The following is a 24,110-nucleotide window of genomic DNA, read 5'->3' as shown; positions in this document are numbered from 1 at the left end:
AAATCTTGCAACAATGCCAATTGCATTAGCTATGACTGGTCTTGTATGAGTCAAATATTGTGAACCTCCAATCATGGATCTGTATTTCTTGTGCTCAACGGTAGGTGTTTGTAATAACCCCCTAGTGACATTTGATATCTATTAATTTTGATAGAAACACACACACACACACACACACACACACACACATCTGTATGTGTATATATATATGTGTGTGTGTGTGTGTGTGTGTGTGTGTGTGTGTATATATATATATATATGTATGTATGTATGTACACACACACACACATATATATACTCATGAAACAATGACATTGTCTATAACAATAATAATATCATATGTCTTTATATCATTCAAATGATAATAATTAACAAAAGAATCCATAATAAAAATAATTCTAATATATCTAACAAATATAAAATAACACTATCATTTGTTAAATAATTGAGAAAGTGAGTTAACCACTGAATATAATCTTAAATATAATAAAATATATTTATGGCAACCCTTAGAAGGGTCGTAAGGTGGCATGGTCACCATATATTAAAGGTTGAGCGCAAATACAAAAAGGAGGAGAGAAAGGAAGAGAAGGGGGACACGTCATTAAGTAAAGAAAGGACTACGAAGGACATTAGTACCATAGCGACATGGAAGGGATTGTTTTCACTGCAGGTTATAAACATTGTAAATACTAATATTATCGCAGGAGGAGGCAGCCGTGATTCAATCAACTGGGAGTGACGTGGATAAGAGCCAACAAGCTTTTTGCACACCGCCTACGAAAGACATGAACTCGAAATCGTAGGACCATACATGAAGAGGGAAGAATTAGTCATGAATGCCGTGGGAAAGACAAGGTGACAATACCAATCCCTGACGTCATCCATCGTCCCCAAGTCAAGGCAAATAACTCCCTTGATCACACGTAGAAGAGGGGGCCCATACCCCAAGACTAGCCATACTTATCACACGTAGAGAACAAGAGCTCACAAGGAAAGGTGTATTAAGGTAATAGACACCTGAATGGCCTTATGAGTAGAACATTAAATAATTAAGAATATTTATATTATTATGTCTCCTTCTACACTAAAATATTAAATGAATATATATATATATATATATATATATATATATATATAATTAAAATATTTTATAATTCATTTTAAGTGATATTTAGAAATATAAATAAATAAATTATTTGGTTGGTATATTTCTCACAAAATGAATTAAGAACCCATAGTGCTAGTATAAGGACATTGCTCGCCTGTATAAATGGCTTCGTGCCAGTATAGAGTCAAGAGTTGTCTTTATATAAATGGCTAAGATGAGATTGATAAAAAAACTTATAGTGCCAGTGCAAGAGGTGAGATCCTTGTATAAATGGCTATCGTGCCAGTGCGAGAGATGAGTAGCCTCGTATAATGGCTAGATGAGAACAAGATAATGGCTAGCAATAAGGAGAAAATAATATATTTATATTCTTTAGTACTTAATCCTTGCATTATTTTGCAAGTATTAGTGTCCTAATCTAACCCTAATAGGTTGGACATTACAGTGGTATCAGAGCATAATCCTATCATTCTATGGAATTGGTTAGTCCACACATCGTCACACCCTAAAAAACGATGGCAAGGGAACTAGCCCAAGAAGTAAGGAACTTTATAGAACAAACTAATGAGAGATTTGAAAGGACTGAAAACTCCAATAATGTACTATTGGAGGCTATACAAAAATTAGGTAGTAATAATAACAAAAATGAGAGACTTAACTCACAGAGGGACCATCATTCCACTCATGAGGAAAATGAACCGTCATCACAAAGTTCAGTCCCACGAGAAACATTCCCATTGTTCATTTCGAGAGAAGAACTTGTTGCAGATAATGGAATGAGCACTAACAGCGTGGAAGAAATTGCACAAATGTATGCTAGCTTGGATCCCAATGTTCGACAACTTATTCCCTTTAAAGAATACTATGAATCTAAATTTATGGAAAATCGAAAGAAACATCATGTAGATGAAGACCTTCGTAAGAAGGTAAATAAGGTAAAATTACCGTGTTTTAATGGGTCAGGAGAAGAAATTGCTCAATCATGGGTCTGAAAGTTAGATACATATCTATCCTACAGTCCTATGACAAAAGAAGGTGCCGTCAAGTTTGCCATACTTCATTTAAGAGGATCAGCCTACAAGTGGTGGCACTATGGCCAAATTTCTCTGGGGCTCAAAAAAATTGCCTCCTAAAGTGAATTCACTAAAAAATTGATGAGTAGGTTTGATCTAAGAGATCCTGAATGGTAATTCCAATAGCTAACTCACCTAAAACAATCAAGGTTAGTAGAAGAATATGCAAATCAATTTCAAGATCTTTCTTTAATCGTTCCCAATCTATCTCCGTGTCAACTCACTCATTTATTCATAGAAGGACTTAAAGAATCCATTAAAGCTTAGATGAAACCCTTTGAGCCCCAAAACCTTGAAGAAGCCATCAGAAAAGCCAAGAAAATTGAGTCTAATACATACAAGTAGAAGCCAAAGAATTCTTCACCCATAACATCATACGAAAATGAAGAGGTGAAAAACGATCATGAAGGTAAGTCATGCTACTACTGCAAGGAACCATGGAACAAAGATCATAGATGTCACAAAATGGAAGAATTGAAAGCAAAAAGCTTGTGTTTTAGATGTAATGAACCTTGGAAGCATGGGCATCAATGTAGACGAGGACAAATGAATAACATAACATATGATGATGAAACTCCAAATAAAAAAACTAGAGTCGATGAACATGGACAAGTAACATTAGCAGTCACCACTCAAGAGGATGGGGATAATCCTTTTTGTATCACTTAGTAGGATCTAACATTAGATTATTGCTTGAGGACAAGCAAATTCGAGAGGGGTGGACTATAATAACCCCCTAGTGACATTTGATATATATATATATATATATATATATATATATATATATATATATATATATATATATATAGGCTCATGAAACAATGACATTGTCTATAACAATAACAATAATAATATAAAATGTCTTTATATCATTCAAATGATAATAATTAACAAAAGAATACATAATAAAAATAATTCTAATATATCTAACAAATATAAAATAACACAATTGAGAAAGTGAGATAACCACTAAATATAATAAAATATATTTATGACGACGCTTAGAAGGGTTGCGACGTGGCATGGTCACCATATATTAAAGGTTGAGCGTGAATACAAAAAGGAGGGGAGAAAGGAAGAGAAGGGGACATGTCATTAAGTAAAGAAAGGTCTACAAAGGACATTAGTACCATAGTGACGTGGAAGGGACTAGTTTCACTGCAAGTTATAAACATTGCAAATACCAATATTATTGTAGGAGGAGGCAGCCGTGATTCAATCAACCGGGAGTGACGTGGGTAAGAGCCAAAAAGCTTTCTACACATTGCCTACGAAAGACACAAACTCGAAATTGTAGGACCATACACGAAGAGGAAAGGATTAGTCACGAATACTATGGGAAAGAAAAGGTGACAATACCAATCCCTGATGGCATACATCGTCCCCAAGTCAAGGCAAATAACTCCCTTGATTGCATGTAGAAGAGGGGGACCATACCCCAAGACTAGCCATACTTATCACATGTAGAGAACAAGAGCTCCCAAGGAAAGGTGTATTAAGGTAATAGACACTCGAATGGCCTTATGAGTAGAACATTAAATAATTAAGAATATTTATATTGTTATGTCTCCTACACTAAAATATTAAATGAATATATATATATATATATATATATTTATAAATAAATAAATAAATATATATATATAAATATATATATATATATATATATATATATATATATAATTAAAAGATATTATAATTCATTTAAGTGATATTTAGAAATATAAATAAATAAATTATTTGGTTTGTATATTTCTCACAAAATGAATTAAGAATCCATAGTGCCAGTATAAGGACATTGCTCGCCTATATAAATGGCTTCGTGCCAGTTTAGAGTCAAGAGTCATCTTTATATAAATGGCTAAGATGGGATTTGATAGAAAATGCACGAGGTGAGATCCTCGTATAAATGACTATGGTGCCACTGCAAGAGATGAGTAGCCTTGTATAAATGGCTAGATGAGAACAAGATAATGGCTAGTAATAATTAGAAAATAAGATATTTATAATCTTTAGCATTTAATTCTAATAATTTATTTTGCAAGTATTAGTGTCCCAATCTAACCCTAATAGCGGGGACATTACAGTGTCTCATCTTTGCTAGATAACTTAAGACTAGTTACCATAGGTGTACCAACATGCTTACAACTCTCTAAACTAGATCTTTTCTATAAGTCTTTCAAATACTTAGTCTGAGAAATAAAAAAAAGTTCATTGTTTTGCACAATCTGCAAACCTAAGTAGTACTTCATCTCATGAATTGCACTCATCTCAAATTCTTTCATCGCATTAGCAAATGCTTCACTTGCTTTATCATTTACTCCAAAGATTATATCATCCACAAATACTTCAATAATTAGCAAACCATTCTCAATTTCAAATACAAGTTACTATCTCTAGTACCTTTAGCAAATCCCAATTTTGCCAAATATTAATCCAACCTTGCATACCGAGCTCTAGATGCTTGCTTCAAACCATACAAGGCTTTGTTCAACTTGCAAACCATATCTCCTTTTGTCAAAAGAAATCCTTCAGATTGCCTAATATAGACTTCCTCTCATTCAGAAATATTGACTTCACATCCATTTGATACACTTTGAATTTCTTGTTAGCCGCATAAGTCAAGATCATTCTTACTATTTCAATTTTGGCAATAGGTGCAAATGTCTCCTTATAGTTTGGCAATAGGTGCTAATGTCTCCTTATAGTCCGTACCCTCTTGTTGTGAATATCCTTTGTATACCATTCTAGTTTTATTTCTCACAACCTCACCTTTTTTATTCATTTTATTTTTGAAAACCCATTTAGTTCCTATAATTTTCTTGTCCTTAGGTCTAGGAACTAATTCCCATGTATCTTTCTTCTCAATATGATCCAACTCCTCTCTTATAGCTTGAATCCAAAAGCTATCTTTGCTAGTTTCATTTGTACTTTTAGGCTCTACTTGAGAAGTCAAACATAACTCTTCATGTACTCTGTTTCTTGTCATAAGTCCTCTGTTTTTGCTTCCAATAATCTAATCAGCAGAGTGATTCTTTGTTAAATTCTTATTTGGTGTCACTTATGCTCTAGGTTCAGATTTTGGTTCCTCTCTCTATTCCACAACTTAGATCTCATTCTGCAAATCATTGTTAGTTTCATAAAACAATTCAATATTTTCTTGGTTAGCCTTAGGATTAGCTTCTTCATCAGAATCATAATTAAGTATCCTTTCTTGAACTCCAAATTTCTCATCCACTTTCACATTTGTGCTCTCAACAATAGTCTTAGTCCTCTTTCTAAAACATTTATTATAAGCTTTGCGTTTTAATGAATAACCAAGGAACATACCTTTATCACTTCTTGAATCAAACTTATCGATATCATCATCTCTCTCGATATAACATTTACTTCCAAAAATTCTAAAATACTTCATTGATGGTGCATGACCAAACCATAATTCATAAGGAGTCTTATTTGTACCTTTTCTGATCTGTACCATGTTCATTGTATACTCTTTTGTATTAACTGCTTCTCTCTAGAATGTCTTTGATACATCATTTTCAAACATCATAGCTCTTGCTGCTTCTGTTACAGACCTGTTTCTTTCTTAGCTATACCATTCCGCACAGGTGTTTTAGGGGCTGAAAGCTCTCTTGATACCGGTCAGTTTACAAAAACTGTTAAACTCATTTGAAGTAAAATCTGTACCTCTATCAGATCTTAAATACTTAATCTTTAGTCGAGATTCATTTTCAACTCTGTTCTTAAACACCTTAAACTTCTCAAATGCTTAAAACTTTTCCTTGAGAAATGCTACTCACATCATCCTAGTAAAATTGTCAACAAGAATCATAAAGTACCTTTCACAATAGAATCCTTTTGTCTTTGTAAGACCACTCAAATCTGTTTGAACAATCTCCAATTTTGCTGTTGTAGTGAACTTCTTGTTAAGAAAAGAGCTTTTCTTTTGTTTAGCTCTAATGTCCCCATTTTTAGTAGGTTCCTACAGTTGGCTATGTTAGTTCATCATCGTGACTCTCGTGAGTTGGCAGTAGGATTTGGGGGTCTCAACTATGTGGTTATGGGCTTTCTAGCAACCTATGGTGTGTTTTGGCTCCATTTGAGGGACTTGCTATTTATAGGAAGTCAAATTGTTGGTTCCGATGAGCTTAGTTGAGTTAGAGGAGTTGTTTGATGCTCTCAGTTTTTATTTCGGGCTTCTAGTTTGGGCTTCAAGAATTTTGGAGGGAGTGTCTATTTATAGTAAAGCACCCTATCAGGTTCATTCATCGTCTTTCATCATCAGGATCACTTTGGTGTTTCCAGATTTTGATTCAGTTCTTTTTGCAAGACAAGTGAATTATTATTATTATTCATCTAAATACGCTGAAGTTGCTATTTTTGTTGGTGTTGTTGGTTGGTCACCTCATTATAGCTCGTTGGAACTGGTACAAAAAGTTTTAAATCGCTGGACCAAGAAATAGTGGCCTTGCATGTCAAAATATTAAGTTATGGTGGAAAAGGTCATTTTTGGAGCCAAAAGCAATTAATAAATTATATTAATGACACTTTATTATATTTTAATGTGGTGTAAGAGGAGTTTTTTTGGGAAATTGGTGCCATTTAAAGATTATAAATATGAGGACATTTGATGAAAAAAGCATTCGATTATTTGTTTATTAATTTGCTTGTTGTCTTTGTGACAATTCCAAGTTTCTAGTTTTATGCCCTTGTTGAAGTATAAGGGTTTGATTATGAGTTTATCTTGCAATTTACTACTGAGGTAAAGCCAAATGTAATTGCTTCTCTACTATATCTATTGTGATTGAGAAGTTGATTGAACAAGTGCTGAAGACTAGGTTCTAGAGAATGAATTGAATGTGGAATAATTAATTTTATGCTTCTACATCCTGGCTGGGAGTTCAATCTGCGTGTTAGAGAGGGTCATCGTTTCACTATAGGGCAGCAATTTATCAGTTGTAGGGTCATGTTCACCTAAGGAGGTTTTGTGTGACATTTTTGAGGGGCCTTGTTAGAATTTTCAAGAGTTGCATTCAATTTATATGGCTTGTGATATATATTATTGGGGCTGCTGTAGATTCACATTGGATTGCAAATTAAAAGTCAAAGCCAATCTATATTTCCAGGTTCTTGGCATTTTAATATATTATTGTTGCTACTATTTGTTTGAAACATTGTTGGTAATGAATTAAAGCTGTAGCAAATCCTTTGTCTTTCAGAATTATATAATTGCACATTTTGTAAGGCAGAATTTCTGAATTAATGTTGGTATTCATACAAACTTCTTAGTATTAAATTGATTTGAGATTGTAAGTGCCCAACTGCATTCTCTAGTGTACTTTTGAAAATTAGATTATCAAATTTGCAACAATAACAGTAAAGACTGCCAAATATTTGACAAAATATTAGACTACTGATTAGCAAAGGAAAATTGATGATTGTTAAGGATATAACCAGCTGGGGTTATTACATTAGCCATAACATTTTCTTTGCATACAACGTTAGTATGCTTCACAATTTTAGGCAAATCCCTAACAACAAATGTACTACTTGCATTCACAATATTATCAAAATTTATATGAAAAACCTTTTATGCCACAACCAACTATTATCAACTTTAGCAACCAAAAATGTCATCTCTATAGGATTCAGCTGAAAAACATTATCTCTTGATCTTATACCGGTGCTAATCTTCTTACCATTCTTATCCTTGATGATACATGTCTTCTTTGTGAACTATAATTGATATCCCTTGTCAACCAACTGCCCAACAATTAGAAGATCATGTTTCAGTCCATCAACGAAATAAATATCATCTGTGTTAGTTTTACCATCAAGAGTAATAGATCCTATTCCCTTAATATGACAAGCCACATTGTTCCAAACTCTAACAATTCCTCCATTATAGTTGTTGAACTCAACAAATTTATTCATATCCCCTATCATATGATGTAAACAACCACTGTCTATGATCCAATCAACTTTCTTCACAACTTGTTAATACTAGGGCTCTTTCTTCTTTAACTTCTTTTTTAGGGCTTTCTTTTTTTGTAGCAACAAATCCTAACTCATCATCACTTTCACTTGGAACTCTTTCATCTAGTTCATCATCATTATTTGCATACAAGCATTCTCTAGGCTTTCTAGACTTGAAATTCTTTTTGTACTTCTTCACTCTTTTAGGACATTTAGAAGCATAATGACCAAATTCATCACACGTCCAACATTTAAAGATTTTCTTATCATCTGGTTCTCTTCTCTTAAGTAGGGCAATTCCTTCTTCAATCTTTCCGTCTTCCTCAAATCTTGATCTACTATTCCTAGCATAATCTCCACTAGTGCTGACATTCTTAGATAGGGTAGATCAAACACTTAGTGCGCTAAAGGCAGTCTCTACTCTAGGCAAATATCTAGACTGTTTCAAACTTATTTCTGCTGCTTCCAATCTTCCAAGAAGAGTCTCTCTAGAGAACTTTTTAGTGCAATGTATTACTTGCTCAATAATCTAAAGTGTCTACTTGAATGGTGGTGTCAAAGTTTTCAAGATTTTCCATATGATCTCATCTTCTTCTTTATTTCCTTCACAAGCCTTGATTCCTGCAACAATTTATGATATTCTGCCAATATAACATCTTACAGATTCATCTTCCATCATTTTAGCTTCTTGAAATAGACATATCCAATTTTGTAATCTAATCTTTTTAGCATGTTTATCACCTTCAAAAGTAGATTCCAAAGCTTTCCAAATTTCATTAGATAACCTCAAAGATTTTACTTGACTGTACTCATTTTCAAGAACAACTGACAAAAATGCTTCTCTGGCAAGCATGTTACACACGAACAAATCTCTTTCAGCTTCAATAGATTCTTCAAATCCAAAATATACCAATTAAAAATCATTGTACCTAATCTTTTTATCATTTTTACTAATTTCTACTTTTAACTAAACAAAAATTAAAATTTGTAACATTTTGTTGACATTAACTAATACTTACATTTTTAGGCTACCTTCTTTCGAATTGAATCAATGAACTATCCCATACACAACAATATACATGACACACACATATTTTCTGAAATTAATTAATCTTAAGTCTAAACAATAAATATTCATTAACATGCATATATGACACTTGTGATATACCACTTATTTTATGAAAACTTGCAATCAGAAATTTGTTTGCATTGCATATAGCTATTTGAGTGCATCAGCCAATATCCTTCAAGTTAACATTCTTCAAGTTTTCTTTCTTCAACTACGGTCTTCCCATTCTTAGTCATTAGCCAATATCCTAGACCCATGCATAGCAGAGATGTCTTCATCTTCTGTTTCCAGCTATCATAGTTAACTCCATCAAACTTAAGACTTCCTATTTTGAAAAGAATCACCATTGATCTCCTTAAGTTGTTAAGCTTTTCCTTCAAGGACCTGATGGTCAGATACCAATTGTTAGAAAGTAAAGTCCACCAAGATAACTGAGAGGGGCGAGGGGGGTGGCTGGGTGAATCAGTTATCTGATCAATACAACTTTTGTTAACGTTATTAACTCTCAAACATGTGATCAACATAAATGGCAACCATAAGAAGATACACATACACAATAGCACCAGATATGTTAACTAGGGAAATCCTTGATAAGAGGGAAAATCTTAGTGGGGATGGTAGCCACAAAATGATGTACCAATATATAACTTCCTTGTAAGACAGTGAACTCTGTTAGGAGTCAATGAAACACATTCAGTACATATCAATCACTGTTAGGAGACTTTTAATCCCTGTGAGGAGATTCTAACCCTGTTAGGACTTGTGCCAATCCTGTTAGTTGTAGAAGGCAGAAGGACCCACTGTCCAACTGGCTTTTGTATTATTCCCTTCAGAATAATAAAAATTGATCAACTGTCCACTAGCACTCTCTGCCAAATATAGTCACTATGCTCATTCACTGTGCCTCTGGTGTACCAAGTACTTCTCAGATCTCAAACCAGATCCACAAATTCGCATCACAATAATCCCTTAGATTGCTTATCACATGTACTGATTCTTCTTTTCATTGCATACATAATCACTAGGAAAACAACTTTCCTTTATACTAAGTCCTCAAATTCATTGAGTCGACCTTGAGGCTTTCCCAATTACAATTACAATCGGACCTCATTAAGATAACATGCTACATTACATCTTTTCATGATTACATAGTACTATTGGATCATAGTCTTTACAAATCTTTCACATGTGCGACCTCAGACTTTGCGCACTCACTGACGTCATCATTAGGATGTCTTCTTCCTCTATATAGTTGCGCTCAACCAGATTCTATCCCTGTTATGAGATATAGCCCGATTACTAGAAACCTCTTCTCAAGAACTCTGTTTGTAAACTGTCTTTTGTAAATCTTGAATAACTGCTACTAGTCTTTGATTTTCTGCATGCGCTCTTAGCTGCATCATCAAGACACTTTGTAGGACGTGTCCTTAACTTCTCTTGATCTCATCTTCAATCCTTGAATCATACGGTCTCTATCTTTGTCTGCTACTTTGCCAATCTTCTCAGTATGTTGACATCAATAACATAGTCATGAATGCAACACACATCCATGCTAAAATCTCTCCAATGCTCCAACAATTCTAGGATACTCCCCCTTAGGAATATCATCAACATTCATGGTAACAAATATATAAACATGCCATAAAGGTAATCCTTTAAATTCGCTATGGTGGGAGATTCTTGTAATAGTTCCTGATGACATGCCATAATGGTAGAAATCCCAATTCTTTATGGTGGACAATAGATGGTGATATCCGACAATATGCCATAGATAATTTCTACATCCACATGGTGGATATTGTATAAGTTAATATATTTCCACCTATATATAAAAAGCCTCCCTAGCTCAAGAGGGAGTGTTGAAAATTAGCATCAAGAGGACAAACTAGAATTTATCAAGAAGGATTCTTCCCCAGCTAAGAGGGAGCATTGAGTTTATTGTAGCTATGGTCGGATTCCTTTAGCTCGACATATATAACATAAAGGTTGTGATAATATAATTCTTGTATTAACAATAATTATATTATATATATTAAGTTGAAAGTATAATCGCTATATTATATTATATTAATATTAACTATATATATTATATTTATCTAAGTTGTTGGTTTGGGTTCGAGGATAGATTCAGGTTTGTGGGCTTGGGCAATTTTTTTTTTTCCATTTGGGTTCATGTGGGGTTTGTGACTATATATATATATATATATCTAAATATATGCATTATATATACATAAAAAAGAGAAACATGCATAATTGCAAACTAAATCATTTCATAGTATGAATATATGTTGCTTGATCATTGATCAATGCCAAATGTCAAAGATAAACATTAAATGCTCCCTTATTAATCTATGTTCATGATTCTAAAGAAAATCATACATTGATTTATTCAATTGCAAAATGCAATTTCAAAACATAGACTAGTTAATCAAATAATAAAGTTTGAAACATAATAATTGAATAGGAAGAAATATGAATAAAGTGTATGAGATAGAATGGAATATGAATATGATGTGAGGGGAATATAGGACCTATCCTTCACCCAAATTCCCAAAAGGAATGATCCAAATTGATTAACCACAAGGAAGTGATCAATGCACAATGAATCAAACGATGGAAAATATGAAGAGAGGAGGCAATCCTATAATCTACTATAGAAAGTATGTACTTGAAATCTTGAAGACAAATACTAACCTCAAAGTAGGGTGGATCTGGAAAATGCTGATTTCTAATGTCTATGTATAGTTTCGGGGAATTTGGTAACTTGCTCCAGATTGGAAATGCCGAGACAGAGAAAACCTAGAAAACTTTTGTCCTTCTGAGGGTAGGTCGACCTTGACCTAGATAACGGGGCATAATCTTACCACGGAGCACAATCTTACCCCAAAAAGTCGACGTTGACTTGCACTGCTCTAATGAAATTTCTGTCCTAGAAGTTTGGCGAAAAGGGTATCCAAATCTGAACTCCAATTTCCTGTATTGTACCTGTACCTGCAAGAAAAATGATTCTTTTGTTTGTATGGGGGTTTTGCCTTGGTCAAACCCCAATTTGGAATTACCCTTGAAATGTAATTGAAATTACAATAAATATAAACAAAGTAAATGGAACTATTCACCATACTTATATTGAAATCCTAGTGGAGGATTCGAATCATTGAATCCACAAGTACGGATGCTCCAAATAAATGTAGGATGTCTCAAATCAATGACATTAGATCTTCAACACCAATCTTGAATAGATCTTTACATAGGAAAAGACTTAAATGAATGTGGATGGATAAATATTCAACAAGAGGGCTCCATAGAGATTGAATCCTTCAATGGCTAACAATGGATCTCCTTGATGATTTCGATCTTGAATACTTGAATGCTTGAATGCTTGATAATGGATCATCCGATATATCTTCTTATGCCTTATGTAGTAGATCTTAACTTCATAGAATCATGGATGCACAAGATAATGGTTAGATAAAATGAGGGAAGAAGGCTTCCTTATATAGAGATCTAGGGTTCAAACTTCTAGAGAAGGCCGACATTGGAGAATTAAATCCCAGTTAACCTTAACCCCTAGAAATGGACCTAGATTAAATGTAATTTAAGAGTTTACTATTCCGAAACCCGAAACAGCTGACCCAGAAGTGGGAAAATGAAACTTTCTGAAGCCTGATATCCCAAAACCTTTGGAACTTGAAAATTGGAATTGGGGTTAGGGACGAGGTTGACCCTACCCTAGGTCAGGGTCAAGGTTGTCCTTGACCCTTCAGGTTGTCCTTGACCTAGAAAGTCAAAGTCCTCGGTTTCATAAAGAAAGTTGTCAGAAAGAGGCTGAAAATAGAGAGAGAGAGAGAAGTAGAACAGGGGGAAAACAATCAGATCCATGCAAAAACCTATTCAAGGCGCTTGACATGATCCCAAACCACTTACTCAGAGGGCTAAACACTCTTAACATGGAAGTGCTTCCATTTTAGACAATAAAATGATACATAAAAATCATAATGATAAGTGTTTAATAGTTTATCATAGTATCAAAATGCCCTTCAAGGGTCAAATGGGTCATCAAAAAATGAGGGATCAATGGCTTCATCCTTGTCTGCAAGTAAATCTAGATAATTATCAATGGAACCCAAACCTATTCCACTATCCCCAGATGGTGCTATATCATCAACATAATCAAAAACATCTAGCGAGGTAGTTCTAGCTAGATCCTGGATGGTCATACCCAAGTCAACAAACTCGGGTGCTACATCCCACAACTTCTCTAGCCTCTTCTTGTATTTTGAGTCCTTGCACCAATTGTGAATATTTACCAAGTCCTCTTCTTTCTTAGAACCCAACCGGTTACGCTTCACTAAGTGGATAAATGAGTATGTACTCCAATTCCAATCAGTGGTAGAATAGTTTGCAACTTAGAGAGATAGCCAACAAAATTAAAAAAATATAGAAATACAATAGAAATTTAAGAGTGCCAGTTCTATAAAGTAAGTGCCATAAAAAAGAAAAAAAAATTCTAAAATTTACTTGTGATGGGATCTTAATGGCAAGAGAGTGGAGTACATATAGTCTTGCCCATGTAGGTACCACCATCTAATAGCATCCATTCTACTTTGGTCATTAATTGCATCGGTGTTTGCATTTTTTCTTGACACTAACTCTGCATGCTCTCTCCTAAAATTTGTTGCTAGCTCACCGCTAAAGAGCCCACTGAATGCCTTCTTATACCCACTCGCAACCTCAGGATCTTTGTATGGTGGCACCCTACCAAGAATAGTAAGTATATCGACGATGTCATACATGGGAGATAGTCCATATGCCAAGAGGTGTAAAGCTATAGTCATCTTGTTCGGGCAATGAAGAATAATTGATTCCACCTTTTTGTACAAGGTGTCCTCACGATCTTGCTCTCTCCTATGAATGACCTAGGATGTCAAATGATGTTCATGTAAGTTATCCTGATGTAATGTTAATTAAAAATTTAAAAATTAAAATCTCTCAATAAACAAGGATAGAGGATTGTATTAGAATTGAAACTTATCGATTTCACTCTCTCTAGTATGGAGTCCATAGCATCATATATTTCCCCCAAACAAGGCTCATTAGTGTTAGCAAATTGAAGCATAGACATGATGGGCTTGGTGAATTCTAATACAAAATCTGCATGAGCCCACCAATCATCATCGAAAATCATTTGTTGTATTCAATTGTTTCCATACACTCCATTAGTTTCTAATAACCATTTGGGATCATCCTTCTTTCACCCTTACAAGTCATTTAAGGATGATTGGGTGTGAAGTAAACCGAGTTTCAACCACATAATAAGATGTTGATTGCAAGTTAATTAGCACATTCTAAATATATAAACAAAACACAAAAAACATTTTATTCAATAATGTAAAGTTTGACATAAAATGATAAGTGAAACTAAATAAAGTTTAAAATAAATTTTAAAATTTACCTTCAATAATTCGAAATTGGAGAAAATTCTGAAAAACGGTTGTGACATATGGTGGTTTGTCACAAACATTTGGCTCTCATCCTCATACTTTTTTCACCCATTCAATTTGGGTGTCAATTGCTTTCATCACCATATTCAAGGACTCGACGATGCATTGTGTCCAAAAGACATGATCATATCATGCTTCTACCAAAGCACCCATACAAAATTTTGTATTGTCTATTATTACTTGGACAATATTATCGAGGCCCACAAACTCTATGGATTCAATGAGAATCCAGTCGATAAGTTTAGCATCCTTTACCTCCCTTTCACTATCAGTTGTGTTAAAAAATATTGCCCCTTTGGGGGAGACAACAATCACGTTTATTAATGGACGGGTTTTGCAATCTTTCCATCCATCAAAGACAATAGTCACTTCCATTTGGATCCAAGAATCTCTTATTGGTTTGAGGAGGTTGTCTACATGATTTTCTCTCACTGTGTAATAAGGTGGTTCTCAACTTTTCATATCCATGACCTTGGTAACGACTAGGAACTTGATTTATTGGTTGGGCCATCCCTCTTCTCTAAGGTGATCTAACTAGATTGAATGGAAAACTATTCACAAAGAGGCAACACCCAACCTTTACATCAACAGTTTCTCTTAATTCGTTTTGAAATGCCCTATCCAATGGGCCTCTCTTGTAGGCGGCGCTTTGGGGTGTTTCTACATCTTCATTTGTAGAAGACACAGGTAAGAAGGGATGATGTCTAGTGGTTGTTTGAGAGGGTGATGTTGGTGGTTTGTTTTTTGATTGTTCTTGTTCCCCCTTGAAGCTAACCTATCAACATCTTGTTGTTCTTTTAACATGGCTACTATTTGAGAAGCTAACAACCCCTTCTTTTCTGCCTCTGAGCCCTCACATATATTGACCCCTCTACCTATTGGGCCTAGAAATGATGTTTAACTTGGTAATAAGAGCTTCTATATTGGATTTTGCAAAAATTATATTTCCATATAAACACCCCCTCTCCAGGGCATTGTTAAATTCTTGTTGTATATTCCACAAAGGAGAACTTCTATCAATTTTAATTTTTTGGGACCACTCCCCACTCACTAAGCTCTAACTAGTCATTGTTGCAAATAACAAAAATGAAAAAAAAACATATTATTAGGCTCCTTCTAGGGTTCGGAAGAAAGAAGTATGAAAAAAGATATAGTTATCATTATTTTGTTTTCACTTTTTGGCTGCTGTGGCTGCCAGTCCCTATGGGTTTGCTCGAGCCCACAGCGGGTCCCCACAGGGTCCGCGCTACAAACGTGGGTCCGTGTCAGTTATATTTTCAATAGAGTTATAAAGGAGTTTGGTATATAATCATCCAATTATGATTATTTGATATTATGGGTAGAATTATAAATAATTTATTAAAATTTTAATTTAAGTTGAGTTATTATAATTGCAATATGGATTAAGGAAAATATTAAATTTACAATTCATTATTACAAAACAAGAGAGTACGTGATTCAAGGAAATTGTACATTCTAAATTGTATATTTATTTTGGAATATTCAAGAATTAAAAAGAATGATGTTGTTAAAAATATAATATTATTATTAAACACTATATTGTTTTATTTTTATTTTTAGGGGAGATATAGTGGAGTTCAGTATATAATCATCTAATTATGATTAGTTGATATTATGGGTGGAATTATAATTAATTAATTGAAATGATAATTTAAGTTGAGTTATTATAATTGCACTATGGATTAAGGAAAACTAAATATTAGTCCCTGCCTTAATCTAGAAGGCAGGGAACTAATGTTCTCGGTGGTATTTCATATTTAATTTTCATAACAATAATCATTATAATGCTAAAGTTCGAAAGTGATTTATTTTTTAATTGATTTTCAATCAGCAATTTCCAATTTTTTCATTGGCTAATAGAATTTTTGCCAGGGGTAAAATTATTTTCTAAGATAAAAAATTGGAAAAATAAAAGTCTGGAATGTTCTTGACTGTATATCACTTCCTCTAGCCTCCTCCATCTTCCTTCAGATCGATTTAGTCCAATTACAACACCACATCAAAAAAAATTATAGAGATGAAACATTTTGGTTAAACCTGGAAAAAAATGAGGGGCAACAGCCTGGGCACAAATTCTGCAGATATGGCATTCATGGAGAACCATTAGAAATGTCTGTCCCAAAACAAAACCCCTAAATATGAATACTATTCATTGGAAAAAATCCAAGCTTCTTTTTGAGAAAATAAATCCGAGAATGTAAATATTCCTTCCTCACGCAATAACCCAATGCTTATCCATGCTTGAAAGAAAGAATGTGCAGAAATAGTATGCGCCCATTTGTAACCAGAAATTTTTTTTTGTGCAAAAGTACCAACAATTACGCGCTAAGAACACTGTAACCCTTGTCGCATTTGAGCTGCACAATGTCTCCATGAACGACAAAAGAAGAGGGCCTTCCAACGAATGGCATTCGGTGGTAACACAGAGCCTTCCCTCTTTTGATTTTGAGCAGAGCGATTCAAGGGTAAGAGTGCATGGCTTTGTGGGACAAAAGAATGATAATTTTGAGTTGCATCTTATGCAAATTGGTTAAACCATATGGTTTATTCTCTCAGGCCAATTCTGATGCTCTGTGATCATACCCAACGGGAAAATAATAATTACATGCAGTGGGTTGGGACCTTATTTTGACAAAAGGAATTTTGCATTTCTAAGTTGGATAGCATTGTGGGTTTTCCTTTTGTGTCATGGCTCCCACTTAAAACCCTAATTATATAGTGTTCTCCACCTACAAGAGATAGATAAATGATATAAAAAATACATTACTATTAACTATTGATATAATGATAAATAAATATAATATATTCATTAAGTATGATATAAGGTTATATATTTTATCATAATATAATGTAATTTTTATATATCAACATATTGATATAATAATGATATTATATTAATATAATAATAAATATAATATAAAATAGTAATACATCAAATACTATGATGTATACTTTTTTGATAAAGAATAAATAATATTTATAGTAATTAATAATCAAACAAAGAATAACAATTAATATATTATTAAAACCTTATGAAAACCTTAATAATAATATATTAATCATATAAATAATAATTATAATAAGGGCATTAGAATAGACACATCCCTTCAAACATGGAAAATATACAAGGATATCGTTTTTGGGAGGGATTATATCATTCACGGATTCAAAATTTATCTTATCAAATACAAATGGAAAACAGGGTCATTACATTTTGTTAGTAATAGAATTGCCTCTTTTTGGGTATACATGGAAGATATGGTTTTTGCCCTGCTTGAATATTGTTCTTCACTGCACCAATCTTTTCTGAAGGATTTCCTCACATCACTAAGCTGTGGCACAAATGCATTCCCTTGGCCCATCTGTTGAACACGCTCATTCCATGATCTTCAAGAGCTGGTACGAAGGAACCTGCAACACAAAACACTATCGCAAATTGGTCAAGAATAAAGATATAGTAAACTACAACGCATATAATGGCATTTCCCACCTAGTGTGGATGAAAATTGAAATGCTACCTGCTGAAGCAAACTATCTGTGCATGCTTTTCCATTAATAAGGATGGGTGTGGCTCCCCTCATGATGGGAAATGTCATAGAATGCATTTTTCAAAAATGAGTCTAAAATTCACGACTCTCGAGTCTCATGTCTCCTTGCATATTCCACAACCCTAGACTGTCAAGATAGTGATGCATACATACATACGTTGAATCTAGTGAACAAGTTCCGCGATTTAAAACACAATGCATAAAATAAGGCTTTTTATTTGAGCATTCAAACGGGCTTTTAGATTTATTTGCCAATGCAACCAGCTCACTATTATTCTCTTATTTTTGCAATATGATCTATATCATAAAGGTGCATTTAATGATTTAAAGAAATATTGATTATTTATTCTCAAATGTAGGCACTGCCTATTGCGTCTAATAGAATTAACAAAATAAAAATAAATTCTTATATATTATTTCCATATGTTCAATTCAATAAAATTATATTCGATCAGTTTATATTATATTAAATTTTTAGCGTGCGAATGTAACATTATCAATAATTAACTTTGTTTTTTAAATCTTATTTTTAAAGCAATAATATATTTATTAAAGTTTAATTTCAAATATTAAAATAAATCAAACTAAATTAAAATATGATTTTTAAAATAACCATATGTGTGCAATTGGTATTTTTTCTTAATATATAATTGTTAAAAATAATCCCTAAACAATCCAAAAAATTTATATAATATTAATTCAATGGAATTTATCCCATACTAACATTATAGCTGGCAAAATCAAATTCCTTTTTCAAATCTTTTGACTTAGATATCATGTTCAACGTTCTATAGCTACACATGAAGAACACTCGCTAATGTCTTAAAATTTTAAATTTAGAAAATAAAAACAATTGTTTGGCATTTATATGACATAATTGAAAGAGGCCAACCGATTTCTAGACGAGAATTTATTACATTAGGCAGTGTCATTATAAGGTGAATATGACTAGTAGCCTATTAGTTATTGCCACCTACCTACACGTCTCCAATTATTTCTCATAATTGAATTTCTATTTGAAAAGTTATATAATTTTAAACACCACCACCACAATAACTTATGTTTCCTACAAACTTCGCAAAAGGCAAGGGACTCTAGCTCCTTCAGAGCTCTTGTTAAATTTACAATTCGTTAACACAAAACGAGAGTACATGATTCAAGATAATTTTACATCCTAAATTGTATATTTATTTTGGAATATTCAAGAATTAAAAAGAATAATATTGTTAAAAATAATACAATTATTAAACACTATTGCGGACCTCGGCAGACCCACAATTTGTGGCATGAATCCTGTGGGGATCCGCTGTGACCCCAGGCGAATCCGGACCTGCCTGGCAGGGTTCGAACCCTGCATCTCAGATATTAATACTAGTTATATTATATAATAATAAATTAATGGTGTCCCTTAGTGAAAAGACACCTCTTGCATATATTAATATATAATAATATATGTATAATGAGATATGTGATGCCATTAAAAATAATAGACAACTTAATTAAAATGCAGAAAATTCGAACACCAACTTATCCAGATCTAGATGCACTTGTGAAAAATTCAAATTCAATGGCTTTAAATTTTAAACAATCTAGAAAACAATTGCTCCAAGCACAATTATCTAAGATATATCTATTAGAGAATTTTACAGCAACAACGTGACTTTTCCTTGGTTGTGTTGTGAGTTAAAATGTGACCAGCGAGAAATGGTAAATATTTTACTTGTTCACTGAAAAATATGCCATTTATTCTTTTGATTATCCAAGTACAAAAATTCTTGCAATGTCTTGAATTATTTAGAAAACTCAGAGCCCAGATATCCTTCCCACCTCAGATGTTTCCAGCAAGCTATACAATCTATTTCATTCTATAAACTTTTTTGTCATTGCATACAATTCCTCAAGTTATGCATAGCATGAATTGTTATCTAGGCTTTTTTTTATCTTCTCAAACGCCCTTACACATGCTCCAAACTGTGTGTTTCTCTCTTCAAATTTATTTTTCTGAAATCATAACTCCAAAGTCACATTCTGCAAAAAAAAAAGTGGGGGGGGAGAAAAGCAAAAACTAAAAATGGCCCTGTATGCTTGACTTATCTCCCTATATCATTAAATTCCATCCATTCCAAAAAATATCTTCATTATGAATAAAATAATTATTTTACTGAACTATATGTTACGATTGTTGGCAGAGAAGAGGAGATCTGTAGCATGCTCAAACGTGGCCATTGCAGACTTCCAACAGCCCTGCCAAAACGACAACTTCTTGCACATGGACACAATATGCAAACACACTATTCTACCAAAACAATGGTGGCTGAGACAGTTTTTAGGATATTTGGCACACAGAATTTTCTCATGCCGCTGGGTTACCTTCTACCAACATTTTGCTATTAATCTCCTTTCCTCCATGGGAAGAGTTTTTCCATTCAATTAATTGTTCACACCCAGATATTATTTATGCACTGATACCATGTTGAAATTTGCAGGGATAAATTATAAAAGTAAAGTATGTCATCTTGATCTCAAAGATAGCAGAAAAATATGAAAATAAGATCATCACTCATCTGTGGTAACTTAACAAAGTAACATGCAATTGCTTATAAAGCATTGCATTCATGTACAACTCCTCCAAACCACCCTAAGGGAAATTAACTCCTAATTAACACCATAAGTAACTAAACATTTTCATTACTAAGTCAAAGTCATGAAGGTGACTTCATTACAACGTGTGACTTTATTACAAAGTGTATACCTCAATTTCCAACAAAACTTCTTAGGTGAAAGTAAAATTTAAAAACAATTTTTCACTTTTAAAAAGCCATGTAATTTTTGTGGTTGACATGTTAAGCGTGCAGTCTTATCTGTTTTTATTTTTACTCACTATATTTGACATGCAAATTAAAACCAAGTTGTTTTCACTATTTTTACAAATAATTCCTTCTACTGGATTTTTTGTGTGAAATATTGTGTATAATTGAATTCTATTTACACTTATGCGTTGCTGTGTGATGCTTCAACTAGTGCATTTCATTAGGCATAGCTGTACATCATGATGTTCTTGTTTAATGCTTGTGCAATATACCTCTCATAGAATGATTGATGGAATGAGAGTATATAAACCTGGTTAAGATTTATGGACATTTTTAATATTGTGACTGCTTATGTTTGATCATGGAGTGTAATTGGTTTCAGGTATGGGCCAGTAAACTTGTTTTGGAGCACTCGCTATGATAAAGCCATGACATTCTTTTTAGCATGTCTGAAGGAGTTTGAGAACTATGCAAATGCAAAAGACAGGGCTGCAAATGTTCCACTAGACAAGTGTGTTAAATTTCCGTACAGGCAAGCCTTCTTCAACACGATTATTAGTATTAATTAGTGGTTCTCTTCAAGTTTATTTCAGCATGGCTTTGTATATTTGTGCCTTTGGTTATCAGGCATTTAGTGTGCTTCCAACATATATCTGATATCTGTTTTGATCTTCTCTGACAGAAGTATGGCAATGGCTTTGATTACTATTGCTCTTATCTATTCCTATAAATTGTCTTAGATCATATAGACTTGCCAGTCATACATACATAAAAGGAAGTCATATCCTATATCTAGGCACCCGTAATTATAGATTTGCAACCTTCCCTATATTTTGCTGAATTAGATTGAAATTTTATGTTTTTGAGTGACCTTAATATCTATAAAACACAGTATCAACAATTATGGCAGATGATTATATGCCCATTATTAATCTGTTCACAGTGAACTCTTTTCACATTGTATAGATTTTGTGGGAAACCAATTAGATCAACTCAAGTAGTAGGGAGCCTTTGAACCTATCCTTCAAACATCAGTCTAATAGCTGTTTTGTTAAATGTGAACAACTATTTTTTCTTTTCATGATCTCAAGAAATCATAAATCTAGAAATTGATTTGCAACAAAACCTGTGGATGACTGATTTGTCTAGTTCATGCATAAATTCAAGGAATATTGTATATTGGGACTCAGATGCTGATTAACATGTTATTTATGAAATTCATGTTCATATCTCAATGCCTTATTCCACTTTTTGTTCAATCAGTTGATGCAGGTTAAAAATGGTTGGAATGTCAATATTGTTATTGAATTTACCTTAAAGCACACATTTACTATACACATACATTCTGAACTAGGTTTTAGATAATGTCTTCTGTGAAGCTCAGATGGCTCTCTATGATTTAAATGATCACATTTCAGAAAAAATGCTAACATCTCGTAAATATTTCTGTTTCAGGATTGAAAATGACAAAGTGGAGAATTACACTATCACTCAAAGCTTTAACAAGCACGAAAATTGGACAAAAGCATTGAAGTATATGCTGTGTGATCTAAAATGGGCTCTATATTGGTTTATTAGTAACTTTGGTTTCCATTCTCCTGGTGTTGGTTTTATAAATTCAGGGACTAGTTCATTGCATTCAAAAGCTGCCTCTGAACTTAAAAAACAGAGTCTAGGTTCATCACGCCCTCGGCATGACACTGGCACAAAATCATAGAAAATTTATTGGTAGTTGATTTTTGTAGTACTTCAGTTATATAAGTTAATTTTCTGTGCCATTTTTATCTCAATACACATAGTAGATACAATCATATGTTTACCTCACATATACCCTAGTACATGAAGGGAAGAAAATCAGTAATTGTTTTCAAGGTGGCTAGCTTTCCAATGGCTTATTCACTATAATTAATTGAATTATAAATTAAGATTTTACCAAACATTATCTAGAATGATTGGCATAGGAAGAAAAAAAGGTTTTGCATGTCTAATGTTGAACTGGATAAATCAGGTTGGATTGAGTCATGGATGAATTATGTTACCTCTAATTGTGAAAAGGTCCTTTTGGTCAAGAAAAAGTACAAATTTTTTTCTAGGGGAGGGTTTAAACTTCTAAATTCCTCTACAGCGACAACCATCAGAGGACCAATGTAGATTGTTTTGTGTATGAAAATACCGAAGCTTAGTCTGAGATCTATCATGTTTGGTTGGTTATTCTTTATAGTTTGGACATGAGTTCTTTATTGAAGTTCTGATTAATTTGTTAGAACTATCTAGGTGCTGAAATCGTCTCTTAAGCAGATGAGAAGTAGACCACTATTTAGAGACCTAAAATGTAAATCTTAATGTACATATGAATGATGGGGTATATGCAAACAAAACTATATAGATGAGATGATGCAAATCAAGTACATCAAACTTTTCTCAAGATGACACAAAGTTGACCATTATGTACGAGAGTTAGGGAACAAATTACAGGCTTCCTTATCCCACAAGAATGACAGAAGTAAAAGCAAACTAAACTGAATGAATGAGATGATATGAAGCAAGCTTATTGAATTTTCATCTTCAAAAGAATGTTATGTTAACAATACAATAATATTAATTGAACATCTACTTATAGCATCGTCCTGTTTCTATTTTAGGAAATCAACATGCTAAGAGATGCATATCATTTGTTATGAAGCACGATATCATTGAATGTGGTTTTTGAAGAATCTGAAATTTTAAGGGAACTCTGCACAAATATCTAGCCTTTTTTTAGGATACCAATTAAGACCAGCACTGGCATCAAATTTTCTTTTTTCATTTTTAATTGTATTTCCAACATTCTTTCTTTTGTGCAAGAATGATTTCAATATTGAAATTTTTATTGCGTTGCGATTTAATCTTAACCTCCATTAAGTAAAGGGGTTGCTGCCAAAACGGAGGGCGTATTGGAGCAATTTAAACAAGGTTGAGAAAGCAAAATCCTGTATATAGTGTAAAAATTTTAAGAGGG

At 33.3% G+C, this 24,110-nt stretch overlaps 1 protein-coding gene across 1 annotated transcript in view; it reads left to right on the top strand.

Annotated features, from left to right (window-relative positions):
• Positions 1-23,049, top strand: part of ATG6 (AUTOPHAGY 6) — a 186,564-nt gene extending 163,515 nt beyond the window's left edge. The window contains exons 9-10 of the mRNA XM_089807349.1: positions 21,495-21,644; positions 22,568-23,049. Coding sequence (XP_089663475.1) covers positions 21,495-21,644; positions 22,568-22,829 — 412 coding nt within the window. The 3' untranslated portion in view covers positions 22,830-23,049. The remainder of the gene's footprint in view (positions 1-21,494; positions 21,645-22,567) is intronic.
• Positions 23,050-24,110: the final 1,061 nt, after the last annotated feature.

Source organism: Cupressus sempervirens, chromosome 10 (genome assembly GCF_028749045.1).
Source record: "Cupressus sempervirens isolate cs-2001-9-10 chromosome 10, ASM2874904v1, whole genome shotgun sequence".
NCBI lineage: Eukaryota > Viridiplantae > Streptophyta > Pinopsida > Cupressales > Cupressaceae > Cupressus > Cupressus sempervirens.
This window is presented reverse-complemented; position numbering and strand designations above follow the sequence as displayed.